The sequence below is a fragment of the Pleurodeles waltl genome, chromosome 8 (genome assembly GCF_031143425.1).
Source record: "Pleurodeles waltl isolate 20211129_DDA chromosome 8, aPleWal1.hap1.20221129, whole genome shotgun sequence".
In the NCBI taxonomy this organism is placed as follows: Eukaryota; Metazoa; Chordata; class Amphibia; order Caudata; family Salamandridae; genus Pleurodeles; species Pleurodeles waltl.
The window spans coordinates 879840480-879861690 of record NC_090447.1 but is presented as its reverse complement, the minus strand read 5'-3'; the positions used below and the strand labels follow the sequence as shown (position 1 = coordinate 879861690).

General features: G+C 44.8%; 1 protein-coding gene across 8 annotated transcripts in view; it reads right to left on the bottom strand.

Moving 5' to 3' along the window:
• Positions 1-17177: 17177 nt before the first annotated feature.
• The window catches only part of DOCK9 (dedicator of cytokinesis 9), a 989328-nt gene continuing 985294 nt past the window's right edge, over positions 17178-21211 (bottom strand). For 6 of the 8 annotated variants that reach the window (XR_011194943.1, XM_069205169.1, XM_069205168.1 and 3 more), the window contains exon 53: positions 17178-18511. Coding sequence is in view for 7 of the 8 variants with exons in the window: in XM_069205169.1 (XP_069061270.1) it covers positions 18389-18511 (123 nt within the window). In the remaining variant the exon portion in view is untranslated. The remainder of the gene's footprint in view (positions 18512-21211) is intronic. The other 2 variants (XM_069205175.1, XM_069205174.1) reach the window with 2 other exon arrangements.

Sequence of the window (21211 nt, the reverse complement as noted above, 5' to 3'; positions counted from 1 at the left end):
TACAGCTCTTTGTGAGACAACAAGGAAACTTAATATGAGGTTACGTCCAAAAGAGCGGATACTAACATATTCTTTAGTAAATGGATTAAACCTTTGCCGTACTCTAATGGTCCTAGGTGCTCAGTGACAGTACTTTGTGAGCTACTATGAGTTGCACTTCTCTAAGCATTTTAATTGATTGCTTGCCTTCTTTCATTGCATCCGTCTGGCCATCAAGGCCAATGGAATCCCTCAGTGCTGTCAACAGTTACACAATCATGTTTCTGAAGTTGATGGTCAGATCCAGAGAGACAGAATAGGTGTGGTTTCATTATTTGAACACGTGAAGTTAAGCTCTGCACACTGTAGAGAAATGAACCATCAAGAGACAGCCAGTACAGTAATCCAAGACCTGCTCCTCACTTCACAGCACCCCTTCTCTAGTTCACTAGCAGGTTTTTCACGGAAACGTGGGACTAACTGAGAAAAAAGGAGAAAAAGGGGGCCAGTCCATTTGAACTGCAATTTAAGTTACGTACACAGATATTGCACCAGCCCATTAGCTGAGATGTGAGGTAGTATTCTTTAAAGAGGGGAGTCTTCAACTCGTTCCTAAACTGGAGCAGGACTGGAGTGGTCCTGGTGGATACAGAGATGTCATTCCTGATCCTGGGTCCATAGATCAAAAAGGCCTGTTGCCTTAGTTCTATTTTACACGTTTTAGTCCGCACCCTGATCTTGTCCAGGCTGCAAGTGTGCCAACAGCCGCTGGAGGTGGTGAGCTTGTCTGCAAGGTAAGCAGAGGTGCTGGTCATGATGGCTTTGTAAATGACCTGGCCTGGGGGTTCGGGCTGGACTGTTCCAATGGGGAACAAGGTCAAGACTGATTTGCATATGGCTGGGTCCAAACAGGGGTGGCATGGTGAGCAAAAGAATTTATGGATTAAACCCAGATCTGTGACAAGGATGAATGTTTGATTGGTTCCGCATTCCGTCTTTCATTTGTGTTTGTTGGCTTTGTAAATTACGCACCTGGTTATGAAGCTGGTGCAGGTCAGCAAGGGAAGCCAATGGAGTTCCATCTTGAGAAGGGTGATGTGATCATATTTCCTCAGCCCTCAGATGAGTCAGGCCACATCGTATAGGATGTCCTTAAGGTATACCAGTGTGGAGTCAGGGAGGCCATGCAGCAGGGCATTACCACCATCCAGCTGCAAGGGTAGGAGGCCTTGGACAGAAGTTCTGAAGTCGCTTATAGGAATAAACTGTTTCATTTTTTTAAAAAAAAATTTTTAGAAGAGAGAAGTAGTACCAGGCCATCTGTTTTTTTTTGGCAATGTGTTCCTTGAGGGTGAGATTGGTGTTCGGATGAACACTACTAATTTGGCATTCACTAAAAGGTAGGTTTCGAAACTGTCAAGGCTCATGTCATTGAGCCAGGTGAACAAGTTACTTACCTTTGGTAACACCTTTTCTGGCAGACTCTGACCCCAGATTCCTCACCATAGAATATTCCCTAGATGTAGACTGGATTAAAAAATCTTTGAAGCAGTACCCCTGCACTCCAAAAGGTGGCGCTTGTGGCTCTGCATCAACATCATCTGTGTTGAATGTGATGTGCACAAGCCTATATAGTCACCATCCATGTGAGCTGATATAAGTTTCTTCATGACTCTTCCTCACCCACAGATAGAGTCAAAATCAAATTTGTTGTAACATTTTCTTCTGAAAAAGTCTTTTAACTGCACATTCCTCACCTTAGAATACATACCAGAGAAGGACCTCCCAGAAGGTGGGTCTGTGAACTGGCTCAAATCAAAAAGTACTCCTGGACTGCACAAGGAAAACGCCCATTGCGACAGAACTGGTTGTCCAGATAGCTGTGCTTTGTGATTGTATAGAGGGACTTCCACGTCACATCCTGGCCAATGTCAAGGACAGGCACTCCACATGCTAACACAGTACTAGCAGCCTTAGTTATGATTGAATGAGCCAGCAAGCCCTTGGGAGGCTGTTGCTTAGCTAAAGGATAGCAGATATTGATGCAGAGCACAATTCAGTGGGAGATAGATCACTTCTACGCTGCTCATCCCTTCTTCGTTCACATGAACCCAATGAAGAACTGATCGCCCACCAGGTGTTGTCTCTCAATGTGGAAGCTCAGCACCATCATTTAGTCCAGAAAATGAAGAGGCTTGTCCTCCTTAGAGGAGTTGGGTGGAGCACAGAACGTCATCAGGGTAATGGATTGATTAATGTGAAATGACATAACCATCTTCGGCAGGAAGGACGAACGAGTCGGGACAACCTACATGCCTGGATAGAAGGTAATTTAAGAAGCAGCAACAGAGAGCCTGAAGTTTGTTCACCCTCCAAGCATATGTTTTGGCCACCAAGAATAGAGTCTCAAGAGTGAACGACCAGAGTGGAAAGCTATGCATGGGTTTAAAGGGAGTCAAAACCAAATTCAAGTCTCTCTGGAACATAACGAAAGGCTAGGAGGGAAACAAATGTTCAAGCAGTTTAAGAAATAGCATCACAACTGGTGATTTAAACAACAGAGGTTGGTTGGCAACTGCAAAATATCAAAATATCCAAAAGAGCTCACAGATAACCTTTAACTGTGCCCAAAGCAAGGCTTTGCTGGGTTTAGGACAATACAAACAACAAAACCTCAGAAAGTTTGGAACAAAGCAGGTCGACCTGTTTGGTCATGCATCAAGACCCAAACTTGTCCCAACCACAGGCCTATGCAGATTTGGTAGAGGAATGTCTGGATGCAAAAGTAACATCCACAACTTTCTGAGGAAGGTCAAAAGCACTCAACTGCTGCCACTCGGTCTCCAATTATGAAGGTGGACCATACGGAGATTCAGATGCAAAACCCTGCCCTGCAGCTATGACAGAAGGTCTTCCTGAAGGGGCAGCCTGATCTGAGGGCAGATGCTCATGTTCAGGAATTCGGGGTACCAAACTCTCCTTGCCCAGCCTGGCATCACAAGGTTGACCTTACCTTGGTCTGTCTTCTAATCTTCAGAACTAGGGCAGGAGCGGTATTGGCAGAAAAGTGTACAGGACTCTTGAGTTCTACTTTATGCAGACCACACCTTCAAATCAGAGCTGCTTTGGAAGCTCCAATTCACATAAGTGCTGACATTGTGCATTTTACATGGTGGAGAACAGATTAAGCCAGGGATTCCCTCCATTCTCTGAAAAGACTGTATGTCACCTCTGGATGTTTCTACCATTCGGGATCCACTAGGTGTTGGCGGCTAAGTTTATCTGCCCTGGCATTCAAAGATCCTGCCAGGTGTTGTACTTCTCTGGCATTTCAGCAAGAGTCAGAGATGCAGTGCCTCCTGACACAGGATCCACAACCCCAACTTGCCCTGCTTGCTGCAGTGCTACCAGGTGGTGCTGTCCATGAACACCTGAACCAGTCTCCCTTAACTGAATGGCAGGAAGGCTTTCCACACCAAGTCGATGGCTCGTAACACCAGCGGGTTAATGTGGAGTTGAGCCTCTGTCAAAGAGCAGAGGCATCAGATCTCCATCTCTCCCAGATGGCCGCCCAAGTGCAGAGATGATGCATCTGTCACCATTCACAGCTCTGGGTAGGGAAAGGAGAGTGGTCAGCCGCTGACCAAATAATAGTCCTGTAGCACCACTGCATGTCTTTTGGAGTCTACTCCAAAATCTAGACTAGCTGAGAAGCCCCTTGATAATGCTGCCACTTGGACTTCAGATCCCACTTCAAAGCTGCATAGGTCATCTGGCGGCTTGACCAGTAGGATGCAAAAGGCCATCAGCCCAGTAGCCTCAGAGTCAACCTCACTGCGATCCAGGTCAGAGGCTGAAAAATTGGGATCATAGCTCGAATGTCCTGGACTCTTTGCTGCAAGGATAGGACAGAAGGAGCAGTGTCCAGAATGGCTCAGGTTAAAGAGAGTCTGAAAAGAAGCCAGGTCTGACATTGGCATGTTTATAGTGAACTCCACTGATGGGAGGAGGCTGGCTGTAGACTGAAGCAGTTTGATGACCAGCTGGAGCAAGCCCGCCTTCAGCATCCAGTCATCGAGGTAGGGGAAGACGGGGACCCGAGACCTCCTCAGATGAGCTGTGATTATTGCTATCACCTTTGAGAAAACCCTGAGGGCCGCTAGCGATGCCTAATGGAAGTGTATCAAACTAAAAATGCTTGTGGCCCACTGTGAAACACAGGTAATGCCTGTGGGTCCACAGGAGGGGGATGTGAAGAAAAAAAAGCATTGTGCAGGTCCAACGCCATTCAGTCTCCAGGGCAGACATGAAATGGGCTAAAGTGACCATCTTGAATTTGTCCTTTTCAGGAAGGCGTTCAGATGGTGCAGATCCAGGATAGGTCAAAGGCATCATTCTTTTTCGGCTCCAAGAAATAGCGAGAATGGCAACTAAGACCTACTTCTGGCATCAGCAGTCTCTATGGCCCTTTTGGCCAAAAGAGCCTGCGCTTCCTGTTGAAACAGGGCAGATGGTCCTCAGTAAGTTGTTCTTAAGATGATGGCATGGACAGCGGGGTCTCCAGAAATGGGAGGACATAGCCTTGCCAAACAAATTTTAACACCCACCCATCCGAAGTGATGGTCTCCCAGCCTGGCAGGAAATGTTGAATCCTGCCTCTAAGAGGGTGGACGTGTGCCAAAAAGGGCACATCAAAGAGGCTTTGGGGGAGCAGTAGTCAGAGGGGCTGTGGACTGCACTACTTGCTGCCCTTGCTGTCCCCGAGAACCTAGGAACTCCTCTGTCATTGCCAAGAAAGTGCTGGGATGACTGATGGGCTGGCAGTGTCTGCTGATGGTGTGCCACCAAATCTGTGCATAAGGCAACACTGGGGAGTCGATGGGAATGGAGTTGGTGGATGCAGAGCAGTACAGAGACCAAGGGAGTAGACCATAGCCCTGCTGTCTTTAAAGCATTCCAGTAATGAGTGTGACTTGCCCCCAAAAAGATGGAAACTATCAAAGGGCATACCCACCAGCGAGCTTTGGACATCCCCCAAAAATCATTTCACATCCAAGCATTTGGTTGGATGGGGACACTGGTTGCAATGACACGGCCTAAAGAATCCATTGTATCCAGACCACAAAGTATGGAAAATTTGCTTGCGTCCAGACTGTCTGGCATAGCCTGGGAAATAATGTAGAGAGCCTCTTCTGAAAATTGGGGCAAGACCAGACTCGATGAGTGCCATAGCTGTAGCAAATGAGCAGGCAAGATGTATTAACAGAACACAGTTCAAGAATTGTGGAGGAGAAAAACCCTACGTCCAAAGGAGTCATTGCATAATGACTCCCTGTCTAGAGGAGCTGAGAGAAATTAGTTAGATTGCACCCTGCTTGCTGAAGCCTTCACTACTGAACTCCCAAGGGACAGGAGTTGTGAGAAGAAGGTTTGGTCCCCTGGTCTGGGGCAGAGGTGTCTGTCAATCTGACAATTGATGGGGGCCCCTGAGCAATGCTTAGCCCCGGTCCTGAAAAGGGTAACAGTCAGGGCCTCATTGATTGGTAGAGGAGGCTCAGAAGCAGTTTGGCCAAATTGGAGGACCTCAGTTACTAAATTAATTTTGACTTCCTGCCCTGGCAGCTGAAGATCCAGTTCTGCACACCACCATATTGAAGGATGCAGAGTCCTCTGCGGCCGGCTTGGGAAGGAAGAACACACTTCTTGTGGTCATATCTAGCCCAATGGCTCCTTGTAGCTCATCAAACTAGCTGTCTCCCTAATAAGACTGGTCAATTGCCTCCTCATAGGTGCCATCACCAGAATCCAAATTAAAAAGATCATGAATGAAGCGTTATCTTGAAGTACCTAGCTGGGTGCCCTTCAGGAGGTTGGGAAATTCATTGGGAGGGAATAGGGGTGGAAGAGGTTCATCTTATCATCTTATCAGGAAGAGCTACCCTTATCCACCTGAGGTGTGCCCTCAATTTTGCTCTGCATTATATCCCAAGCAATAGATTATATGTTGCTAATGACTCAATGACTCATGTGGACTTCTACACTGTAATGTTTTGCATCCCCCCGAGGGTTCTTTGTGATGTTCTAAACTCAATAAAGTTTTGTTAAACAAAAGCGTTCCCTGCTTGGGGGCAAGGGAACTGTGTATGAGTCAGGGGGTGGAAAAATCAACTTCAAGCTCGATACCAGACGGGGTCGGCACAGAGCTGACAAAAGCATATTTTGGCCTACCAGCACCACTGAAGTTACCATCGGCGTTGGGGAAAGGGTTAGATCTTGGTGTGGGGATGGTGCTGGTAGTGGCATCAGTGCTCCAGCGCAGTCATTGCAGGTTGTGAAGTCATAAGATGACCCCAGGCTCCCTTGTCACTCGAGCTTCAGGGAGAGATTGTAGAGTCATCACTCCAAGGTTCCGACTCCATGCCAGTCATCCATCTCCAGTTCCAACCCCAGCTGGAGCCAATGTGCCTTGAATTTCTCTTGCCATCTTCAACACTGCAACATTTGGAGAAGTGTGGCTCAATGGTTAGAGCGGCAGACCCTGAGGCAGAGATCTGGCTCAAGACCAGGGTTCAAGTCCCGCTTCGGCAGGTCTTGGGCTCAATTCCCCTTGACCAGATAATTCTCGCCTCGGTGCCTAATCTAATTCATGGGTCCCACTCTGCAACTCTGGGCAATAGCTTGCTTAATCTCCACAACGGCCCCAACAGCGCTTGGATGCCTGGCTTCACCCTGCTCAAGAGTGGGCGCCTCACAGGGAAAAGCCAGGAGGGGTTCCATAGCGGTATGAGTACAGCGCCTTGAGACCCTAACGGGTGAGTAGTGCGCTATACAAGTGCTAATTTACATTTACATTTTAACATTTAGAGGCCCTCAAGGAGGCAATGCTGTAGCTATTTTAAGTGATTGGGTATTTCTCTGGAGAATGGATATAAGGCCCCCGTTGTTTTTCTGCAAGTTGGTCACTCTCATGTGCCAACTGATTCTGCTGGGCCTCCACTTAGCACCTTGCTGGTGCCAGGTCATGCTTCCACTTCTTTGCGGTAGCCATGCAGTTCCGGCTAGTTTGGTATCAGCCTTACCTACAGAGGTACCAGTTCCAAATCCAGTCCCAACATCATCTTCAGAACTTAGTTTTGCTAGATCTCAACCAATGTTATGAGATCAATAAGATGTAACCCTTGTCGGAAGATTCTTTGTTTCAACATCAATATTGGCTGTCTCTTAAGGCCATGTTTGGGTGAGATTCAGAGTACAAGACCTTCCAAATGTTCTGTATGATGAGGAGACTGACAATTGGCAAAACCCTCTCTATATAGATGCTGGTCTGTATTTAGTGGCCTTGATCTTTTCACAAGACGCAATTGGATTCCCTTTTGGGCCACCCATCAGAGGAAAGTGCCTCTTTTGTGGAAATGGGCAGTAGAGCCACAGATGAGTAGTAACTACAATTGCCAATGGTGAAAATCAAAGCAACTTTGGCTACAAAGATTTTGCAACCAGGTCCACGTTCAAGGTTTTATTGCCCGTTAGTGACGCGCTGATGGAAGCCATGACAGCACCATGTTCAAAATCATGTTCAGCATTGCTTGTAAATGACCCCACTCTTGAATGCCATAAACATGCTCTGAGGGATTCTGTTTCTCTGATGGAGCACCCTACGGAAGAGAGCCTTGTAGTGCAGGCTTTGCCAGCAAGCTTACTTTAAGTGCCTTTCCTACTGCCCTGTCTGAGAATCTATGCACATTGACACACTTGGTAAAAGGAGTTACTAGCAGCGTTGAGGGCTATAAACACTGTTTGCTTGTTGGGTAGATACATTCGTGCTCTCTGGGTTATGATGAGCACAATCTTGCCTGCCCTCTCTGAAAATCTGCCATACCTTCACCCAGATGGTCCACAGTGGATATGTCGTTTGAAGGCTCATGACTGGGTACAAGGCACTTTCGCTATTGGAGAACTTCAAAGGTTACCATGCTTCGACCTGCTTCTTGGGCTTACTGTCTCCACCAACAATACTGGAAGTTTAAAATTTACTTCCAAGGAATGGCTTACTACCAGAGACAGCCTTCTCAGGCTGTTCAGCAGCCTGTACAGCTTTCATTGCTATAGGGGTCATGGAAGTGGCAGAGGATTTGGCCATCAGGAAGGCTGGTCAGTCTTTTCCTTTCCATCTGCTACAAAAGATGCCAAGCTGCTTCGATTCCTTCTCGGCAGGTCATCTGCTGCCAGTAGGGTTCAGAATAGCTTTTTTCTGCCCTGATACTAAACAATTACCTTAGACCAGTGGACCTAGTAGATTGTTTGATGTGGTTGCTAACACCTGCCCCTCTCCCTGGTTCCTCCTACTTTTGCTCAGACTTTCGCAGGGTATGGCTTTATCCTTGCCAAAGAGTTTCAGTCTTTGCTGGCAACAGGGGGCAATAAAGAGAGTCTCCCAGATAGAGAAGGGAAATGGGAGCTATTCATGTTAAGTAGGGAAATGGGTGAGTATGGCTTCATATAGTATTTATGGTTTGGTAATGTCAAGACACAATGGATCTGTTGAGATTAGTATAGTTATATTATATAGTATAATTATATTGTCAGATAAGTCTTCACAGCATAAGTAATTTTGGAAATGGTTAAGAGATCCTTTTTGGACTATAAAGTGCATGTACTGAAGAAACACCACTGTTTGAAACAATGTGTATAAAATTATTTCTATGTCTTTAAATTTCAACCCTGAAAAAGCAGCATGAATCGCTGCGAAACATGTGTTGGCTGAAAGTGTTTACTTAACACAAAGTGGATACAATGGAATGGTTGAATGTTATTTCATGAATATAAAGTGGACTGAGCATTTATATTGAACTTGAGTGGTTTAAAATTTGTGTTAGAATTGATTGCGACTGTGGATTAGTACATTAGGTATGAATTATAAACAAATCTGAATAAATGTTAAAGGAATACAAGTTATGGACAGAGGCGTGTATTGTTTGTGTTGAAATCTTTTTGAACAAGCTCCCTGCGAACAACTTTTGTTTTTATGTTCATTATCAATCTTGCTGGGACCGGTCCAGTATGTAGGCGCTCATTGCGGGGCCAATATTACCTTTGCCTGAAATTGTTTAATTGGGTGAACCATGTTTCTATGATGAAGAGCATGTGAAGCTTGTAAGGGGTGATGAGATTTTTTTTTTTTAACTGAATTTTTATTGCATTTATTCATCCGCAGCAATACAAAACAATTACAACTCATTGAGTTAACCGACATAAAGGCAAGTTCCAAGACAAGCCCAACAGCATCCTCGTTTACAACATGAGATCCCCCAACTATATCCCAATCCACCCCTCTTCCCACCCCCCTTTCTCCTGCTTCCTAGTTATCTCTGATTCCCTTAATTGACCAGCCAACGCATAAAGGTGGCAATATACCGTGCAACATAGTTCCATCAGGTTTACTAGACATATACCTCCATCCCCTGCCTGAGATACAGCGTCCAAGCTTCCCCAGCACTTGCAGCAAGTGAAATCAAACTGTCGGGAGAGTCATCAGCTGATGTTTTCAGGCAATCCAATAGGGCTTCCCAAGCCCTGGCTTGTCAATCATGCAACATCCTCTCCTCATTTCTTGAAACAGCACCCTGCCCTCACAGTCATCCCATTGTAACAAAGCACTTCTCCATTTATGTAGTTGAAGAGTGGAGGTTGCCTTCCAATGCATAGTAATCTCTCTCTCTTGGCTAATACCAAGTCTACATCGACAAATCAAGTAGAAAATGTATGTTTAGGTGGGCGGGGAAATTCACCCAGCAAACACACCAGGGGGGTATAGGGTATTGATCTCTCAGTAACTTCATTCACACAGTCAACTACATCCCTTGAGTAATCTCGCAGTTCAGGACAGTCCCACACCATGTGGAATATCTCAGCCTCTCTCTCCCCGCATCGGGGGCACTGTGCATCTCTCGCACCAAATATTTGCTTGACTTTTCCTGGTGTAAAATATGCTCTACACAAGAAATAATATTGATAAGCTTTAACTGCGCCTTGCAGGAGACTGTGAATGTATTGGTAAGAATGGAAGACCACTGCTGGTCACAAATCTGTGTTTCAGTACGTCTAGTGGCATATTACTATTCGCTTCCATGGCTTGGTATAGAACAGTGACAGTTCTAGTTTTCCCCGATGTTGTGCAAAGGATGTGACTGCTGTTATGTGTCAAGGGTTCCGCTGGCCTATCACCCCAATGGTTCCACAATGTTAGTACAGTTGTGTGGTATGTGAAAAATTGACACTAGGGGAAAATCAAACGTTTGTATAGTTCCTCGAAGAGCATCAGTTCTCTGTCTCGAAACAGTTTCCCCAGTCATGAGATACCTCTCGCAGGCCAAGTAGCTAGTCTCGCCAGTGCCCCACCCTTCTTTAAAACCTCCAGGCATTGCAGCAGTAACTCTGGTGTGTGGAGTCTGGGGGCATTTCTATGCTGTAGGCAGCATTGGATTGTTTGCATTTCCAGATCCCCTTACACCACCAGTCGCCTCAGGAACATGATCAGCTGGAGCAGTACGTGTAAGGCAGGTGTGTCTGCAGGTTCCTCCCCTCCCGCTTGTAGTTGAGCATATAGCCACTTGTTGAGCGGCCACGTAGTATATCTCAAGTCAGGAGCTGCAAGACAGCCATCTGAGGTGGGCCTGTGCAGTTTAGTCAGGGCCACCCTTTGTCTCCCCCTACCACAAATCAACCCCACCAGTATCACATCCAGTTCCCTGAAGGTGCTGTGTGGAATCAGCACAGGCAGCGTGGTGAAGAAATATAGCAATCGTGGGAGTACTATAATTTTAGCAGCTGTGATCCTACCAGCCACTGGGAGTGGGAGGGTGCTCCAGAAAGCCACCCAGTGCAGAATGCCCTAACTGTAGCCCCAATATTACCATTTAGGATGTCCTTAAAATTGTGATATATGTTAACTCCAAGGTATTTAATGCAAGAGCCCTCCCAACTCAGTCCATGCAGTTCAGGCGGTTGCTGCTTGCGAGGGGTCAGCGGGAACAAGAATGGCCTGAAAGAGCACCAAACTGTTCCATGAGAGTGACTGCTCCAGGTATGCCCTCCCTAGCACAGGCAAGAAATACCAACATTTAATCCGCACATAAGGCTATGGTGTGTGTAGTAGTCCACCTGCCAGTTAGAACCTGCGCTCTGGGGTCAGCATAAAGAAGCTTGGTCCATTGGATAAAGCCACTCCCCAGTCTCATCTGATCAAGTACCTGATAGAGATAGTCCCACTGAAGACTATCAAACGCTTCTCAATATCTATAGAAATCACCACAGCATGGTCATACTCAGGGCTCGCAGTGTCCATTAAAGAGAGCTATCTATGGACATTCAGAGCTGTATTTCAAGCTGGAATAAACCTGTTCTGGTCCGAGTGTATGAGGGTGGCCATGTGGGGGAGGAGATGCAAGGTGAGAATCCTTCTCAGGAATTTGTAATCCATGTTCAGCATGGATAGCGGATGGTATGCCTGCATGTCATGAGGTGGTCAACCCCTATAAGCAGAAGAATCACCAGAACTTCCTTCATGGTGGCAGGAAGATGTCCCAACTCCTTCACTGCTGCATAAATTCCTCTAATCTAGTGACTAAGTCCTCAGTGTATGCTGCATAAAATTCAATGGGGAGTCCATCGGTCCTCGGCACTTAACCTCAGGCCATGGCCCTGATGGCTGCCCTGATCTCCTGCGCTGTTATGGGCCCTTCCAATGAATCAGCATCCTACATCCCCAGCCTGGTTAATACAGCTGGACTCATGAAAGCTTCTAGTGCTTCCTGTTGTAGATCGGGTGGGGGAGCATCTAGGGTAGTATAATAGTCCTCGAATTTTTGGTTGATTTCCGTTTGCCCATAAGCGATGTCACCCTCAGACATTTCAATTCCTAGTATTGGGGTGGTCCTGGAATTCGAATTAGCCAACCATGCTAAAAGCGTGCCCACCTGATCTCTTTCGGCATGTGGCCTTGTAAGATAATCACAATAATCAAAGCAGCGAAGTCTCTCCAGGCCGGTCGTGAGAAGCTCTTTTACCACTAGCAATTTAGGATGTAGTTACCCATCACTGGGGCGGGCTTTCTCGATCTCCCCAAGGACTTTTACGTTCTACTCTACCTCATGCAGCAGGGAGCATCGTACCCCCATGACTTCAGCTATGCACTTACCCCTTGATCACAGCCTTGAAGGCATCCCAGTCATTAAAAATAGAAGAGGAAGAACCAGCATTATCTGCAAAGTAATCGCAAATAGCTTCTCCAATAGTATGCTTAAACCCTGGGTCCTCCAGTACCTCAACCTGTAGGCGCCAATCCAGGATTCAGAGGCGTTCTCTATGCCAGTTTAGCATGAATAAGACTGAGTTGTGATCAGGCGCCATGCTGCACAAATATTTAATGCTGTATACTGATCTATGCACATCTGGGGAACAGAGGAACGCATCTAACCACACAAGAAGGTCATGCACCCCAGAGCAAAATTAGTAATTCTTGGTAGTAGGGTTAAGGCGTCTCCGTGAGTGAATTTACCCCCATGGAGTTTGCCATGTCCAAAATTTCCTTGCCATTCGCCTCACTGGAAAGTCTCTCAGGGGCAGGTGGGATCTATCAAGATTGGGGTTGGTTATGCTATTATAGTCCACTCCTAATAGTGTAGATTGCATCAGGTATTGGGCCAGAACACGTGACAGGCCCTCAAAAAAGCAATCCTGCTCCGAGTTGGGGGCCTATATCCCTACCATAGTCAGGTCGTGGCCTGCAAGCCAGCCAGAAATCAATGCATACCTCCCATTAGGATCTATCAGCTTCCCAGTCATCTGAAATGGGACCCAGATTAGAACCCCGCTGGAGAATGCGGAGTAGGAAGTGGTGTATATAGGGCATCCCTCTCATGCGCAGTGAGATGGGTCTCTTGTAATAAGACTATATACCTCCACTTCAAATATGTGTGTACCTTGTATCTTTTTGCCATGCTATTAAAGTCCCTAACGTTCCAGATGATAAAATAATAAGTTATGGGGGCTGCCATGAGAATGCTTGAAATATCAGCCCAGTAAGTCTTGTCTGCAGAGTAAGGGCTCATGTAGGGGCACATATGTAATAGTAACGGGGCAGTAAAAGATTGCAACAAAAACCCATGCAACAAACAACCAAACTCCCACAACAATTCCCCAACCCCAGGACAAGAAGTGGCAACACTCTCATCTAAACAGTCAAACCAAGCGGTCACAGCTGCGCTCATGCTACACACATTCCGTAACCCAACAGTCGGGGTGTCCATCTCTGAGCGCTTCTCTGCGTGCTTCACACCATCCACAATATACAGTAGGAAGAAAGCAAAAGGTTCACTATACCCCAACCGTTATCAAATCAGAGTATTAGGACTGCCACCTTCCTGCCCAGTTTCTCCATTCTCCTGCACTGCCTCCCTCCCATGATGCGCACAGAGGACTCATATCAAATCATATGCTGTGTGCGGCATAACCTGTGAAAGAAAAACATCGGAGCTGGGGGAAGACAAGGATAAATGGTCCGAATCAGAGTTCACCTCCTCTTCGCCTCCCAATTCCGAGGCCAGTTCAGAGCCATCGCTGCTAATGGCCACCTCTATTTCCACTGCCCTCTGGCATTCCTCGGAGCGTGAAAGCATTGCTCTTGGGCCCGGCCTGGGCAGCCTCTTTGGTCTCTTCTTCTTTTGAGGAAGCTATTTGTCAGTGCCAGTGTCCTCTTCCCATTGGGGTAGTTGCTCAACCCGTTCCCATATCAGCTGGGGCGGGGGGAGGTGAAGAATTGCACATTGTTATCATGGGTCACCCATAGTCTGGCTGGGAACAGCACTGCATATTTGATTCCCTTGTACCTCAGTTTCTGCCGTTGCACTTCCCTTGTGAAATCCGGAAGTATCATCTCTCTCATGTTATGTCTCCTTTAATACTGGCTGAAAAGATGTGGTCTCTGTCTTTGAAGTGGAGAACCCTAGCCACCACATGGACGGGGACCCATTCCAGGTGGCGTGGGTGGAGAAGGCACCCAGTGGGCTCGTTCAAGTGCATAAAAGGGGGAAGAGGTCCTCAGGTGTGATCTCAGTCCGAAGCCAGACCTAAAAGAAGGCCATCATATCAGGCCCCCGGCCCTCTATACGTTTTGGTCGGCCCACTATTCGAAGGCTGTTTCTTCGTGTCCTTTTCTCAGCATCCCGAGCACATAATTCGAGCGTCTTTACTCTGTTCGCCATGGCCGTCAGTCGTCCTTGCAAGGATGTCACTGTAGGAAGCTTGCTGGGCGTGGGGTGGACAACTATGGTTTTATCACCTTATACCAGGTACAGTTAACCCCTATTAGTGAAGTGTAGGCAGTGTCTAGAAAGCCAGGGCTCTCTAAAGATAGCTGTGGATAAGCAGCCAAGACTTATTTAGGAGCAATGCAAAGCTTATGCAATACTACTATAGTCACACAGTAACTTATCACACATGAAAGAACCACACAGTGTTACAAAAATAAAGGGACTTTATTATAGTAACACAACAATAGAATACTTATAGGCAGTTCCCCCAAACTGGAGATTAGTACTCACTAATTATATACACAATAGCAATCAGAAATTAGCAAAGAAACAACAAGCATTTGAAATACTTAGTGAAAATAGTGAGGGCCCTAGGGGAGGGCCAAACCATATACTAAGAAAGTAAAATGTGAGATACAGCCCGCCAACTAAGGATGTGAAGTTGCTAGAGGGGACCTGGAGGAATTAGGAACCCCAAGAGGTGAGCACCAGAGTGACCCCCAGCAACCAGGAGAGCAAAGGTAAGTACCTGGTTTTCCCAAAGACTAACACGAGGACTTAGAAAAAGGATTATGCAAGAACATGACCAGTCTAGAAGAAACCAGTGGTGGATTTTGGAAGAAGAGGACCTGCAAGAGAAAGGTACAGAGTCCAGTTCACAATGGAGTGTCCAGTGGGGGCAGGAGCTACTACCCACACTCCTGTGGATGAAGAACCAGGTTGAGGGGGGATGAAGAAGACCAGCTGTGGAGCCTAGGAGTTGAGGAGGAGTCCTTGGAGCAGTTGCAGAAGGTGTCCCACGTCCGTTGCCGGGTCGCATATGGTCAGTGGTGTTGAAGAACCACCAACAAGCCTTGGCAAATGCAAGAGAAGCAAAAGAAGAGTTTCAAGGCTGAAGGTGGTCAATCGATCAGGTATCCACAAGCCTTAGTGTTCCAAAGTGTGTCGCCGTGCCTGCCAACAAACTATGGCCTAGCGCCATCTTGGATGCGGCCGCTCAGGGAGCCGTCAAACCAGGAGCCCTCCTCTGTACACCAATGGCGTGGAGGGCAGAGCTTCAAGTCACACGGCGCTCCGGTCGACTGCCTCCGGCATCGGCTCAGGTAGAGGGTGGCTGTGGTGGTCAGGATGGCCTGGGTGGTAAAACGCCACCGGGGAGCTCCACCAACACATATCTTACTCCATCGGTAGTCGGCCATGCCCCCGACCATAGGTGATGAGATCTGAGATGTCTAGTACATGTAGTCCTGCAGAGTGTGTGTTAATGAGTATGAATTGAAATGTTGGTTCTGTGATGTGCACGTCGTTTGATCTGTGTGTTGTGAGAATGCTATGTGAGTGTTTACATTGCCTAGATTTGGGTGTGATTGTGGGGGTTGACAGTATGGGAGACAGGGTACTTAATTTGTCAAAAAAGTAAGCCCAAGATATTTCTAAAGAAGCCACTGCAACTTACACAAGCTGCTGCCACTGCCAGCACTGGTAAATTCCAATAACCACACAACTAAGTTAGCTAAGTAAACTATAACTGGTGAATTTCTTTTGTTTTTTTTTTAATATTAACTTTATCATTCTTCAACAACTAACTATAACGTCACTTTACCTTTTATTTTTTTCAGTGAATTTCTGATTATTTTTTTTTAACATAAGCTAAGATATTGCCAATTAAGCTATTTCTGGGCATGATAGTATATTTATTTCTATTCCCATCTCTAGTTCCTGAGCACTGAGTACATTGACTCTGCTTTTCCACTTTTCACAGTTCCTTTTGACGTTAGAGTTAATGTTGTAATATTATTTGTATTTCAAACTGTGACATCTTTATCTTAAGCACACGAAATAGTGAGCACGCAGTTAGGAATTACTCCCCCCAAGTCCCACAAGCACAACTGAAGAAAACAATAAATGTGAAGAAAAAAGTTAACTCACAAACTGGTGGAAATTATCCATACGTCAGCGATCTCTATGTCCAGAATTTTTTAAAAGAGGATCAGATAGTTTGGTGCAGATTATCAAATTAGTTATATCCAAGATGTTACATTCTCAAGTGATCTTGTTGACACTGCAGTGGCACAAATCAACCCATTCCCCAACTTGCCTCTTTGCTTTGAAAAGCATCAGTAAGGTGTGGGGTTGTTTTAAATATCAGTAAAATAATGCATCAGGGATAAATCTTTATCAATACAATAATACACAAGACTCTGAGTAGGGCCCATTGAAGAGCAATGTGATCAGACATCCACCCATAACAGAATACTAATTCCTCTACTATTGCAGGTCAGCTAAGGGTGTTACTTGTGGCATAACGCCACTTTCGTGCCTATTCACATCCCTTATTAAATTATTTTCTGTCCCAGAAACGAGTGTTGATTGTACTCTGGTAACAACATAGCTTAACAACTAAAATAGATGTAGGCTAATATTCCTATAAATCAAAAAGCTGTGCTTTAATCAATGTGAATTAAGAGAAAACAATATCACTAAATAAATGTTGTCCTAACACAGCAAACATGCGTGGGCAAGTTAGTTTGATATCAATACGAATTTTAACTACTATTGAAAGCATCATACAATACCGATGAATACACACGAGTGAGTAAGGGCAGTACCCCTAACCTCAAACTTGAAGGTACAACTGCCCCCTGTACAGAAACTCAGACACTTTGATCCAGGATAAGGGGTACCCAGACAGACAAGGAATCCAGATATATATATAGAGAACTGAAGGGTGAGATTGAGTAGAGTAGGGAAAAATCAAGAACGAATGGAGTTCAGAGCTCCAGCTTCTGATGCCAACGTGCAGTCAACAGAAAGCTAGTCCAGTTGTCAAATTGTTAGACTCAAGCTTCCTTTAACCTAGAAAAAGAACCCCAAATATATACCATACCGTTTTTGCAGAAATTAGCAATTTATTTTAATACATATGTAATACAGAACGTATACTTACAGCAGATCAGTGTTTCCAGTTAAATAAAATAAAAACCGTTATTCCCTCTTTCAAATATAAAAATCACTAAATTAAAGTTTTAAAAGAACAATACTGTGGTCAAAGCTTTACATGACACCACCAGTTACCACAGAAATTAGCATTACCAACCAAGTACAAACTCCATTGCTTTGGCAAAAAGGGATGATTTTGATTGAACAGTGTATAAACTTAACATAGCAAAGACTGTTTACATCTTCATATTGCACTCTTTTATATACAACAGATTGCAACTTAAAATACATAGCTGAAAATGGGAATGAACACAAACGCATCACAATTAAAATATAGAACTGAGGCCCATAAACTGGTATGAATATTTAAAAAAATTATAGAAATGTAATACAAGTATGTACATAGTGTATGGACTGTATCAATAAACAATATGTACAATTCAATTCGACGTGTGTAAGGTTTAGTGTAACTATGTTCATTAATACATGCTGTTAAACAGCTTTAAGCTAAATCACATTTTAAATACGACAAAATAAAAATTAAAAAAAAGAACAACATACTCCACCTTCTTATTCACTGGTAGAAAAACTAGAGATTGCTTGGTCATAAAAAATAAAATCTTTTAACATCTCAATCTAGGCACAACAATGACAAAGCAAGAGTCCTTGCACGGTCAATCCGCCTCAATGTGCCGTGGGTAAACAGAGCCTTGTGAATACTTCTAGACGGACGGGTCGGATCCAGAAAGGAAGTAAACGCCGCCTTACGTTTAGTGTTACAGTAGTGCTGCTATACACCTACATTCCACGACATGTTCCTATATTTAATGTGCCATTGTTTCACTCACTAATAAGTGAATTATACATCTGTAACGAGCATACTCTTAGAATAGACACCCCTGTAAAGACATAGACAATATTGCCACCAAAAATACCCCCAACAAAATGATGGACAGGAATCTATTTACGAGGCCTGGCGTGAACAACACACGCCGACTCCTGCTGGCCGCCACTGCCGTAAAACTCCGCGTTCCTCGGCCTTCGTGGCGTGGACCGCGGCGATGTGCACATGCCCAAGTGCTTAACTTTGGAAACATTCCTGAGTCTTTTTGAGCAAAACCACGTACATAACTCAAACATTCTTTCATTTTGAAAATAAATCAAGCGATCGAAGAGGAGCTTGAGATCCCATGGACGGTTGTGCTTGTTGGAGTTCCGCTTATGGCGTTGAAAATGTGGAGCGAGTTCGGCATAACACTGATTTTTTCTTCGCCAAAGGAAATCTTGGGGAAAAAAAAAAAATCACAAAAACCGATGATTATCCTATTCAGAATTCAGCGAGGGCATATTAAGAGACAAAGAAAATGTACAATCTATTTCATGCTGTATCCAAGAATATTTACAATCCTCATTCTGACATTTAACTACTTATTTACATCATTGTCGTTAAAACTGTATAAATACCTACGTGTCAATACAATTTGTATGAGTTTATAGAAAAACGAAGTTAAAGAATTCCAGTACAATACAACTAAAATTATAAAGACTTTACCATCCCATCTGATCAGGTTTGCAAGAAGCATAGGGAAACAAAAGGAAATAACATAATGTTATTAGGATTTGTTAGTAACAGAAGAGCCACATCAGCGTTGTTTGCATTTGCAATCTACAGGTGAATCGAGCAAACTCATCCCAGAGCCAACATTTGTGTTTGGTGTGTTAGAAGGCTGCTTTTGGCCATAACAGTAACGCTCACACTGTGAGACTCAGTGCACTGCCCAAAGCATCATCGTTTTTGCGTAGGTTTCACAGCTTTAGACATTTGCTAAACATATTTAATACAGAAAAATAATACATGTTTTAATTAATAACACACAGAAGGGAGCTCTGGGTCAGTACCCTTCAGCATTTACTCAGTAACAGTGTCGTTCACATGTGGAATCAGCCCAGAGAACAGCACGCAGTGGATAGGGAACAGATCAGCACCTTCTGCCATTAGCTTTGTGACAGTGCCATTCACATTGGGATCAGCTCACCTGACAGCCACTCAGTGTATGACATGTCAGGGAGATGAGAGATGCCATTTTGCATATTTACGAGCGAGCCCCTGTTGCGTCCGAAAGGAGCTAGAATGGTAATTCGGCAACTTCCTTTTTTGTGGATACTCAGGATTTCTCACCATTTGAATATTCCCAGACACCAGAAAAGATCTAGAGTTTTTTTTTTCACCAATACTCCTGGAACGTGATGCTATATGGCTTAATACCACCTCGGAAGTGACAGAAAGGAGCTGCATATTAACACAATCCCTGAGCACTAATATCAGTGTCTTAACATTTCTCATTCTGCACCATCATACGCGTAGCATTTCAAACAAATTACAGGTGACAGCATGCTAAAGTTTAACCATGGACCAGTTTATTATGTTCAGCAGTCTACTTTACGGAATGGGTAGGTGGGAGGGCAGCGAGGATCTACAGTCACAATATGCACCAGAAAGAGCGGTACCAAGGAATAAGTAACTAGTTCTTCTGATGGATGCTTGCAACCAAATTTTCCTCACCGCTGGAACAGATGAATGCAAAAAAACAACAGATGATGAACAGTGAAGAGTGATACCATGAAATAGGTCCCATGATGCTTGTTTTTGGTCCAGGGAGGACTTGGCCTGGCAGTTCGGGCTGGACTGTTCCAATGGGGAACAGGGTCAAGACTGATTTGCATATGGCTGGGTCCAAACTGGGGTGGCATGGTGAGGAAAAGAACGATGGACTAAACCCAGATCTGTGACGGGGGTGGGAGGGAGTTTATGAAACGTTTCAACACTCAGTCCATCATCCTTCTGTGTTGGAACAGATGAGGTAGCAGTACCTCCTAAAGGTGTAGCCTCTCCGGAGTAGATTCAGGTTAGGATGTCAAACTGGCCCTCCCCCCAAATAAGGCTGTTATGACAGTAGTGTTTTGTTAATGTGACACATCAGAGTTGCACCTTGACTGATATCCAGATCTGGAACTCCCCTTCCCTTGTCAACACTGTTGTAGCAGCTTCGACCCTGGGTGGAATTAATTTGCAATCCTTCAGGTGGTTTCTTCTTTATCAGCGTGCAGTAGATTTTTCTGCCAAGGACTATCCACCTGCATAGAGTCCTCTTTTGCACAGCCTCCCCTTTCTATGTCCTGGTGCATACACAAAGAGCTAGTCTTCTACAAAATGGTCCTTCATACAGTCATAGTAGAAACTCCTAGGGCCAGATGTACAAAAATGCAATTTAGCATTTCTTAAATAGCGACTTCATAGAAATCGCTATTTAAGAAGTGCAATGTACTAAGATACACATTTACTAATATCGACTCCTACAAAGTAGGAATCAATATTAGGAAATCAATATTAAGAAATCCAATCGCATTTGAGTCAATGGACCAGTTTTGCATTTCCTAAATAGTGATTTCTTATTAGGAAATAGCTATTTAGAAAATGCAAAACCATGGATGGCAATAGGCAAAATGCCCCCTAGGTGCACCCCAAATATAGGGGTGCGCCTGTAGAGCACACATATGCCTAGGGGGCACGTGTGTGCTCTACTGCAATAAAAAAAAAAACACTTTGGGGGGCTTTTTTTGAAATTGCACCTGGTTATTATCGATTTCAAGTCGACAGTTATTGCATCTCCTAAATGCCCAAGTCGCATTTGGGAAATGCAAGGTACAAAATAATACGAATTGCAAATAGGAAATCCCGATTTGCGATTCCCTATTCTGGGAATCACAAATTGCGGTTTCTACAGGGTAGAAATTGCAATTTGTGATTCCTCAAAGGGTTGTGTACAGAAAAGCCCAGTTTGCGTTTCATAATGGGCTGAAATAGCGATTCGGACCATTAAGAAATGCAAACTGACTTCGTACATCTGGCCTTAAGTTCTCTTTGGGTCAAGCTAGGGGATCAACTAACCAACATGGGAAGGTGATACCACCTTTGTCAGGAA